The sequence below is a fragment of the Bos javanicus genome, chromosome 20 (assembly GCF_032452875.1).
Source record: "Bos javanicus breed banteng chromosome 20, ARS-OSU_banteng_1.0, whole genome shotgun sequence".
NCBI lineage: Eukaryota > Metazoa > Chordata > Mammalia > Artiodactyla > Bovidae > Bos > Bos javanicus.
The window spans coordinates 32501013-32512240 of NC_083887.1; the positions used below are offsets into that span (position 1 = coordinate 32501013).

General features: G+C 39.2%; 1 protein-coding gene across 5 annotated transcripts in view; it reads right to left on the bottom strand.

The window, feature by feature from the left end:
* Nucleotides 1-11020, bottom strand: part of FBXO4 (F-box protein 4) — a 69521-nt gene extending 58501 nt beyond the window's left edge. For 3 of the 5 annotated variants that reach the window (XR_009731787.1, XR_009731786.1, XM_061393625.1), the window contains exons 1-5: nt 10038-10308; nt 8570-8805; nt 6430-6650; nt 2385-2460; nt 2098-2273 (exon numbers count right to left, since the gene is read on the bottom strand). Coding sequence is in view for 3 of the 5 variants with exons in the window: in XM_061393625.1 (XP_061249609.1) it covers nt 2098-2273; nt 2385-2460; nt 6430-6650; nt 8570-8805; nt 10038-10226 (898 nt within the window). In the remaining 2 variants the exon portion in view is untranslated. Of the gene's footprint in view, nt 1-2097; nt 2274-2384; nt 2461-6429; nt 6651-8569; nt 8806-10037; nt 10309-10355 lie in introns of those variants that run through there. The other 2 variants (XM_061393626.1, XM_061393627.1) reach the window with 2 other exon arrangements.
* Nucleotides 11021-11228: the final 208 nt, after the last annotated feature.

Genomic DNA, 11228 nt, shown 5'->3' on the forward strand with positions numbered 1-11228 from the left:
AAGTCTCCGTCCTTATCTTTGGTCCTCTATATGTATGTTTTGTTTTGCCCTGGCTGCCTTCAAGATATTCTCTTTATCTTTTGTTTTCACCAGTTTGGCTACAATGTATCTGTATTTTTTATTTACCACGTCTGGAGTTCTTTGAGAATCTTGGATCTGTGGTTTATTGTCTTTCAGCAATTTTGAAATAGCTTTGGTCATTATTTGTTCAGAAATTTCTTTTTCCCTGTTCTTACTCTCTTCATATTTTGGGACTCCAATCACATATAAATTGAATCAGGGGTCCACATACCACACACTATAGATATTTTTATAAGTAATTATTTTGGTAAAAACCGCCAAGCCCATTCATTCGCAAACTGTCTATGGCTACTTTTGCACTATAGTATCAGAGCTGAGTAACTGTAAGAGATTATATGGCTCACATGCCTAAAATATGTACTACCTAGACCTTTAAGAAAATGTCAACCCTGAGTTAGATCACTTCATTGGTTTTCCCCAGCTCTTGCTCTGCCCTCCACTACCAATTTTTTCCTTTTTAAAAATTTTTATTTTTTAATTAATTTCTGGCTGTGCTGGGTCTTCGTTGCTATGTGGGCTTTTCTCTAGTTGTGGCAAGTGGGGGCTACTCTCTAATTGCAGTGCACAGGCTTATCACTGCAGTGCCTTCTCTTGCTGCAGAGCACAGACTCTAGGGTGCATGGGCTTCAATAACTGCAGCACACAGGCTCAGTAGTTGTGATTCCCAGGCTCTATGACAAAGGTTCAGTTACTCTGTAGCATGTGGGATCTTCCTGGAATAGAGATCAAACCCATGTCTCCTGCATTGACAGGCGGATTCTTGACCACTGAGCCACCAGGGAAACCCATCTCTTTAATTTGAGTAATTGCAATTGATCTATCTTCACATTCACAAAAGGTTTCCTTCGTTGATATGTCCATTGAAGGAATTATTCACCTGTTGTATTTTTGGTATTTAGCACACCCATTTTACTTTTTTCATAGCTTCTTTCCCTCCGCTGAAAATCTCTATTTGTTCACATATATTGGTCACTTTTTTTTTTTTTACTAGATTCTTCAACATATTAATCATAGTTCTTTTTATGTCCTTTTCTGAGGGTGCCAATATTGAGGCCATTTCTGGGTCTAGTTCCATTGACTGCTTTATCTCTTAAGAACGGGTCATTTCATTTTTTTTTTTTTTTTTTTTGGTATCATACTTTTTAATTTAATGCTAGGTTTTTATGTGGAAGAATAGAAGAGACTGAGGTAAAAAGGATTTACTTCTACAAATGGGTATGCTTCTTCTCCTGTTAGGCCATTTATGCAGTGAGACAAGTCCAATTAGTCAGTAGTTGAGCTGCATTTGGCTTCTGTTGTTATAATTTCAGTGCACTATAAACTGTAAATTCTTTCAGAAGTGGACTGCTTCTACCTTTTTCCAAGTGAGAATAATATAGTGCATATTTATGCCCTACCTTGTTCACAATGGATTTGGGAAAGAAATTACAATATTGGCTTATGGCCCAATAGTATTCTATTTTCATGCTCTTTATCAATATGAATGGCAATTATTCAGAATATATGGAGAGTGTTCTTAACTAATCCACTTTACTGAACACTCCACCAACTCTACTAACTCACACTCTACTATCTGGATGATTAAAATAACCTAAAATTTTTCATTTACCTGCATAAATTATTTGAATAAGGCCAAAAGCAAACAAAATATCAATAACTAAAAGTACAGAAGCATGAAACAACAAAAAAAATACTATGTAGTTATAGTAGCAAACTTCAGTGTGCATCAGAATTCTGTAAAGTTTGTTTAAAAAAACAGAGCCAAGACACAACCCACATCTATGAGTCATAATCCATCAGGATAGGAATCAGGCTGCCATGTTTTTAACAAGATCCACAGGCGATCCTAACACACATCAAGGTTGGGGAATCCAATATTGATAGTAATATTAACAGAATCACACTGATAAAATTAGCCATGATATTCTTAACAAGCCACAATAAAGCCTATAAAAATACTTTCTTATTTGCTCTGCAAAGAAAGCGCTTTTAAAAAGAAAATAAGATAATGCTTACTTTTATGAGCTTCAGCATTTGCAACATAGATGAACCCATCAACAACTTCACACACCTTCTGAATTTGTGGAATTACACTGTACCGGCTCCCTTGTTGATCGTCCCCTTCATTTTGTACACTGAACATCTTGTTAACTGCACTTGTATGTTCTTCTCTTGCTCTATCTCTTTCCTTTCTATAAGAAAAATGTAAATATAAAACATAAACAGACACTAAACAGGCTTCACCCCCTCTAAAATATTCTATTACTGATGTCTCAGGTAGGCTGCTAAATAGGTAGCCTTACCTTGTAGTTGAATATAGTATTAGGATGTTGAATTTATGTTGATTGTTCAACTGAAAACTAACTCCTGATCCAATACCTAAAGGAGAAAATTACAGTTATCAAAACAAAAAATAAAGATAGCAAAAGATGACAATGCAAAAATTACTTAGTATAAAAAGAACAACAAAAAACTATGACAAGTTATATATAGCTTTGGAATAAAATGTTTATGTTAAAGAAAAGATGCTATATGCAATTTTCATTCACAAAATAGTAAATCATGGATACAGAATAAAAAACTCCTAGGCTTTAACATTGCTTTTTTTTTTTTACCATCATCACTATCATTATTAACTTTATTATCAACCTGTCCGTAGCAGCTGCATAATAACAACTACTTCTACTTATCCTCAAGTCTGACTTAGTTTCACTTTTTTTTTGTTTCTCATTAGTCTCACACTCCATGTATACATTCAACCAAATGGGTTTTTCCCCTGCACTCTGAAAAGGCATTTTTAAATTCATGGTGTCTTAGAAAATTGAAGAAATACGGAAAACACTGAAATTTGGAATTAGATTTGAGCTAGAATTTGTCACATATACTCATGTTTCTGTGAGCCTTGGTTTTGACACTGAAATACAGAAATAATACACATTTTTTAGGGTTATTGTAAGCATTAAATAAGATCACATACATAACTGGTAAGTAACAGGTGCTAAATATTACTTATTATATTTTATATCTAAATCATTCAACACTATTATTTGTCCTTCTTTCTTAACTCCTTCCCTCCTTTGTGTTAACACTTAGGGGTTGATTCTCCTCTTGCCTCCTGCAAAGATCCTTCTACTCCTTTTTGGCTTTGTGTCTTTTTGCTATATATTAATAAACATCCTTTTAGATCTGTCTACTCCTCTCCATTCCCACCCCACAGCTTTAATTTAGATATCATCATCTCTCACTTGAACTTCTGTAATCATTTCTAACTATGCTCCTAATCCACTTCTGTTCCCTACTATCCAATCTTCTGACAGCAGCTGGAGAGATTGCTTTAAAATGTCTTTAATTATGTCTCTTCTCTTCAAAGCTGCTGCTCTTCAGATAAATAAAACTTTAACATAATATGGCCTCTACTTACCTCATTGTGTTGTGCTTAGTCGCTCAGTTGTGTCCAACTCTTTGCGACCCCATGGACTGTAGCCCACCAGGCTCCTCAGTCCATGGGGATTCTCCAGGCAAGAATACTTGAGTGGGTTGCCATGCCCTTCTCCAGGGGATCTTCCAGACCCAGGGATTGAACCCAGGTCTCCTGCATTGCAGGTGATTCTTTGCCATCTGAGCCATCAGGGAAGCCCAAGAACAACTCCATCTTTCATATCCTTAATCCCTGCATTATAACCAATCTAGACATTTAAAGAAGCCATGCCATACTATCTTACATCACCATTTCAGGCAACACATTATATAGAGATCCTAGCGGGGTCTGTAAGCATTTCAGGTAAAGCGGCCCTAGTCTTCCACCACCAGGGGACTTCCCAAAGATATCATAACAACATTCTACCATGTTGGGAAAGATGGAAGTCAGGAGGAGAAGGGGACAACAGAGGACGAGATGGTTGGATGGTGTCACTGACTCAATGGATATGCATTTTGAGCAAGCTCCAGCAGATGGTGAAGGAAGCCTGGCATGCTATAGTCCATGGGATCACAAAGAATTGGACACAACTGAGTAACTGAACAACAACCATGTCTCTGATCTTTGTTTTCATCAGTTTAACTTCCAGAAACTACCTTCTCAACGCATCTAACCTCAGTCCAATAAGATTTGCATGCTGTTTTGCCCCACCTTGCCAATGACTCATCCCTTTACCCTTCCCTGACCTTGCAGGATCTGAAGCAGTTAGACTGGCAATTTCAAACAATCACAATTACTCTGCAGAATGAAATGGCTATTTCATAATCAGCCAATTTCCCCATATCCCCAACCTCTAATTGAAATGGGATCCTTCCACCTCATGACCCGACCAGAAACTGGCCTGTGCCTAGGTGCTGCTTCTCTTGCAGTGGGCTTCCAGTAACTAAACTGCTTATTCTATCACATCTCAGGGTACAGAGATAAGTGTTCTCTTTACTTCTCAATGCCACGTCTTAAACCATTACTCACCAACCCTCTTGAAAAAACTCCACCTCTTTGAGACACACACCATTTAGCTCTAATACCATCTTCCCATCCTTAACCTGGTCACTTATGAATCTACTTTTGATAATCCCTTTCTCCAAACATTCACTGAAGACTATATCACCTGGCTCACAATTTTCTTTATTTTCAGAAACTTCCAAGTTCACATGGACTTCATATGATTCCTAAATCTTCACTTCTAGCCCAGGTCTTTCTTTTGACACATGAATGCATAAAGTATTCCATAAAATCATTCATTTATTCATCAAATACGTATTGAATGTCTACTATGTGCCTAGCACTACAGATACAACTAAGAATAAAGCTGACAAGAGAGACTTCCCTGGTGGTCCAGTGGTTGAGAATCCATCTGCCAATGCAAGGGATACGGTCCAGAATAATCGCACATGTCGCAGAGCAACCAAGTCTGTGCACCACAACTACTGAGCCTGCAAGCCGCAACGACTGAGCTTGAATGCTGCAACTATTGACGCCTGCATACCTAAAGCCCATGCTCTGCAACAAGAGAAGCCACCAAAATGAGAAACTGAGCACTGTAATGAAGAGTAGCCCCAGCTCGCCACAACTAGAAAAAGCCCACATGCAGCAGCAAAGACCCAGTGCAGCCAAAAACAGTTTAAAAAACAAAAACAAAAAAACCTCTTAAAAAAAAAGGCTGAGATGTCTCGTCTAATGGGACTCACATTCAAATGGCTAGCTTATAGCAGGCATCTCTGATCTCTGCTTGTATAAAAAGTTTCTCTTCCTACTCCTGTGCTTCTTTAACCTAAAGAATGACACCATCATCCAATATGAAAATAAGACCCAGAAACTAGGAATTATTCTTATTACTGCTGATACACATTGAGTCAATTCCATATCCTTCATATTTTATCACAATATTATAGTGGTTTCTTAATGGGTATTCACGCCTTTGGAGCCCATTCTAATCAGTTCTCCACTCAGGAGCCAGAGTGATCTATCTAAAATGCCATTTTGATCATCTTACTTTTCTGCTTCAAATCCTTCAATATAATGCTTAAGTCTGACATATAAGCATCTTCTCACTTGGCCCCACTCTAGACACACAGAGCTACTTCAAGTGTGTCATGCACACCCAAAACTTTGAGAATTTAGAGATGCAGTTCTCACTGCTTAGAATATTTTACCCTTTTTTTGATGGCTTACCCCTGCTTATCAAAATGACTCATATAAGGCATCATGTTCAATGCAGAGCCTTCTATGACCCTTAACTTTCTACAAAGAAGCTCATTACACCATATTCTAATCATCTGTATACATGTCTCTGCCCTCACCTAGACTAACCACCTTTCAGGGCAAAGAGGAGATTTTTGATGTTGTCTGTTTTAAATCACTGCATCTTTAGTATCTAATAGGTACCCTCAACAAATGAAAAAGTAAAGCAGAAGCTAGACCACTATTACACATGTTTATTATAAATCCTACTTACCAAATTAACTACATGGTTGTTGTTCCTGTTGTTTTTCATAGAAATAAAGGTAAGGTGACAATTTAGCTCTTTTTGGAAATTCCAAGACATATCAAAATACTTTGAATATAGTAGATGCTGAACGGTTTTTACTGTAACATTCTTTTAAAATATGGTACAACATTTTAACAACATACAATTTGCTTTCACATAATCTCATATTTTAGACTAAGTAAGAGAAAGCTTACCTCTTATAAAAAAGTAAATTAATTCTTTCCGTCCATAGAGACGTGAGGGCTCCCATCCATCAAATTAGTACATTTCATTACATCAAAGAGTTAAATAATTTAAAAAACTAATTTTTTTCTATGTAATTACTAGAGTCAAGCTCAAAGTGTTTGACTTATTATGAATTGTACATTAACATGAAAATTACCATCAATCTGCCTCTGAGGCAAACCAGCTGTTGGGCAAAGTTCCTCAGAAGACATCAAACTCAACACCAAAGATGTATTTAGTTCTTCCAAACCTGGTCCAAACATGGCAAATCGTGGTTCATTCTGAATGATCAATGAGTGTAAAAATGAGGTGACAGCTCCATACATAGGACGGCTAGATTTTGAGGATCTTCTTGTATGTGGACAGCACATTTTATAGCTGTATAAAATTGTCACAATTAGATAATTAACACAAATACTTAGCCATTTATTCACTCAACAATATATAATGCATCGAAAACTTGCTAGACAAAAGGGATACAATGGTTACCGTCCTAATCCTCATGGAGGGCAGTGGAGGACAGATACTATTATATTAATAATACATATGTCAAGTGCTATGACAGAAAAAGCACAAGGTGCTATGGTAGTAGTAGTGGTTAAGTAACTGAGGAAGTCTTCTCCAGGAAGTGGTTACTTTCTATTTTTTCATTTAGATTCTCTCATGAAACACTTGGTCTAACATGTGTTTTAATGGTTAAAATTCATTACATTGAGCAGTGATTCTCAACCTGGGGAGATTTTGCACCCCCTGGGAATATCTGCTGATGTCTGGAGACATTTTTGTTATTACAACTACAGGGGGAGTAGGGCAGTGCTACTAACATCTAGCAGATCCTGGGATGCTATTAAACATGCTACAATGCACACACAAGACAGTTCCCATAACACCCGGTGCAAAATGTCAATAGTGCCAAGACTGAGAAACCCTGCACTAAACTACATAGATAGCATAAAAATGTCCTTAGAGGTAAAAAAGAAAAAAATTACTAAAAGCTACCAATATAACTGAATTTCTTAGAGTACTTCCATTAACACTAGCAGTTCAATAAGTACTTATTACAGGTTACCCAGCAAACTAAGAATCATGTGAAAGAAACAGCTTTTTCAATAGCCATAAATTTCTAAACAAGTGATTCAACATGTCATCAAAAATTAAAACAGAGTTGCTCATATCTAAATAAAGCCCTTTAAATCAAGCCTGGCTTTAAATCAAGCCCTTTAAAACAATCACTAACTTTATAAGAAAATCATCTTTACTTAGGAATCTTGTAATTTAAGAAGGAAAAAAAAAAAAAGTCAACGTTGCAGCTAGGTAGATTTGGCCAAACCTCACCACTTTAATTAGTCATATAAGCCACTTATAGTCTGAACTTCAGTTTTTTAAATTTGCATTATTTGAGCAATAACAATCAACTCTAGATAACAAGAATCAGAAATAATTTATATGCTCACAAATGGCCATGTTGTTTGCTACTAAATCGTTTCTCTCCAACCCCATGGACTGCAGCACGCCAGGCTCCCCTGTCCTTGACTATCTCCCAGAGTTTGCTCAGATTCATATCCATTGAGTCAGATCACAAATGTTCATTACTATGATTATTACTATCCCTATGAAAACATAGTTCCACAGCACCACAGATACACCTGATGTCTCGGCTGGCTGTGGGACAATGTGGAAGTAACCAGCAAGTGAGACTACAGTGCTATGCTGTTTAGTCACTAAGTCATGTCTGACTTTTGAGTACCCGTGGACTATAGCCTTCCAGGCTTCTCTGTCCATGGGATTTTCCAGGCAAGAATACTGGAGTGGGTTGCCATTTTCTCCTCCAGGGCATCTTGCTGACCCAGGAATTGAACCCACATTTCCCGCACTGCAGGATTCTTAACCACTGAGCCATCACTAGTTAAAATTATACACATGCACATTTTAGTCAACGAGTCTCACAAGACTTGATGTAATGGCATCTGTATTGGAATAAGGATTCTAAATAACTTAAAATATGGGGGGAAAAAAAACCATATGTATTAAGTCTAGCACAGGAAAACAATCCTCACCTAAAGCACAAATATTCTTTTTTTTTAAGGTGCTATCTTCTGTCACAGACTTTTTTTTTTTTTTTTGGCTTTACAGTAGGTCCTGAGTGATGTTATTTAACCTAACCCCCAATTCTTACAAAAGGACCCTTAGACCTAAAATTCATGCTACAAATTTGTAGGACCAAGACTAACTTAGGCTACTGACTTGCTATAATCAAATTAATATCTTCTTTTTAGTTCATAAAACTAGATACTTACACTGCCATGTAGTCAAAAAATGCACCATTGGTGACCTCAGATATAGGCTTTTTTAAGATTTCTAGATCTGGAAGAGACTTCCAGTCAACAGAAGACCAAGAAGGAAGATCCCGCAACAGAAAATATCTCCACAGAATTGGATCTCGGACAGTTTCATTCCAATAACGACTTGTACTTCCCAACTGACATAGATCATGAGGTGAAAGAAATGACAAAATATATAGCTGTACATCAATCTGAAACAGAGGGAAGCAGCAGGTGGGTAAAGGGGATGAATAATTTACCTTGGCAGATAGGTTTTTTTGAAAAATAAATTACAAATTAATAATTATACTGGGAAAGGTCAACTGAACAATCTATCGTTTTAATAATTAAATCTATCACAATAAATTACAAAATTAAAAAACAATTTTTATACTAAATAGCAAAAGATCAACTTAACAGTCATTATCTTTACTAATGAATTTACCATGCTGAAGTTAATTTCCTGCCTCAGGGCAGAATCATAATGAACACTTCATTTTGACACACTGAAACATTCCTGAAAAACCACCCATTGTTCTGGTATTTTTCAAACAAAATAATCAGTTTATTTAATTTCTCCTAATGAATATTCTACCACATTATTTGCATTAAATTACTTAATGAAATAATTTATTCTTCAAAATAAAATCTTTTCAAGTGAACAAACTTCTGATTTTATCATTAGATCAAATCAAAGAGTATATCTGTCACCTGTGTTTTTCTGTAAAAATCTGTTATCTCTGCAAGGAGAACCATGGATGAAATTTAAGCCTGCAGTTTTCAATTTCTGATGTACCTCAGAGGGAAGTGACAACAGTCCAGCTAAGATACAGAATTTTAATTTCTAAGATATTCTTCTCTCGCCGTGTTCCCATCTTCCTAAACAGTTTAACAAAGAATGAGATGTGTAATTCTCAAGGCCTGCTGTAACTTGAGGCCCTTGTAACTTAGTTATTTGATTTCACTTGTCGGTTTTGTTACTTGAAATACATGGTAAGAAAACAGCCGCAAAACCCTCCGAGTGTGTTTTGATACGTGAAGCCTAGGATGAACGATGCTGAGAACACAGACGTTGAATGCTGTCCATGTTTCCAAGAATGTCTGGAATGGTCTCAGCATTTCCTCAACAGGATGTTCAGGGTGTCCCAGTCCCCAGACTCGTTTTCGGGGGAGAAAACCTGAGGATGACCTGGCAGGTTACCAGGGCGCTCCTTGCAGGTGAGTTTCGCAGCAACCTTGGGTCCGGCTGCCAGGCACCAAGCGTCAACGCTAAGGCGTCTCTTTTCAACTGCTGCCCCACAGGTGGCGACAGTGCCCGTAAAGCTGCACGGACCGGGCCAGACATAGGCTGGGCCCAGCGGGCTACCCTCTCCCCGGCCCCCCAAGAGGCCGCCCCAGCGAGCGCCCCTCCCTCGGTTCCTCGCGGGCGGCGACTGATGCTCACCGGCAGCCGCGTCAGAGAACTGGCCTCCTCGTCCACCTCCTCTGCGGAGGCCCTCGGAGCCGCCCTCTCCTTGCCAACCGACTGCCAGAAGTTCCTCCAGCCGCTGAGGAAGGCCGCCTCCAGGCGGCCCCAGTCGCTGTGAGGAGGCTGAGGAGAGCTCCCTCGGCTGCCAGGGTCGCTTCCCGCCATGGCTGCCTACGCCTCTCCGGACGCGCCGCACGGTGACGCGGCACAGCCGCGCCCCGCCTCCTCCCCCTTCCCTTCCCTTCCTCCTCCCCACCCCGCTCCCTGCGTTCTCCCCAACCCCAGCCCTCCTACCCCGGTCCCACCGCAGACGAAGAAACCTTCAGAGCCGGGAAGAGAGATGGCCCAATTGAGCGTGGTTCGCAGCGGAGCTTGAAGCTCCCACCAGAAATCACTGCGCCCCTCACTTAAGGCCTCAACCTCAGGCGCGCTGACCTCACCCATTGATTTAAGAGCTCTCGCCCTTTGCCCCTCTGTAACTGCGTTACTTCACCCAAGGCCGTCCCTCTCTGTGTGGAACTCATTTCTTTTCCTCTTTGCCTGGGTCTGGGCGACTCTTATGCAATAGATGGCCCTCTTCCACTATTTGGTGCTTAATGCCTGATGCTGGGAAAGAGTGAAGGCAGGAGGAGAAGACAGAGGATGAAGATGGTTGGATGGCATCACCAACTGATGGACATGAGTTTGACCAAGCTCCTGGAGTTGGTGATGGACAGGGAAGCCTGGTGTACAGTAGTCCATTGGATCACAAAGAGTCGGACAGGGCTGAGCCACTGAACTGAAACAGAAACCTGGTTTAACTCAGTCAACCTGCAGTTTCCAGGACATGCAGCTACCCATTCTCTTCGTGAAAATAATCAACTATGGAGGTTTATAAATTTCAGAATCAGCCTCTGCCCACCATTCTCTTATCTCAGTTGTTAAAACATTCTCATGTATTACCCAAATCACCCATATAAAAAATCCTTTTTTGTTGCAAACTTTTTTTTTTTTTTTGTTGCAAACTTTTTAAAGTATTGATTTATAATGTGTTAATTTCTGGTGTGCAGCAAAGTGATTCAGTTATATGTATATACAATAAACTGTGGGAAATTCTGAAAGAGATGGGAATACCAGACCACCTGACCTGCCTCTTGAGAAATCTGTATGCAGGTCAGGAAGCAACAG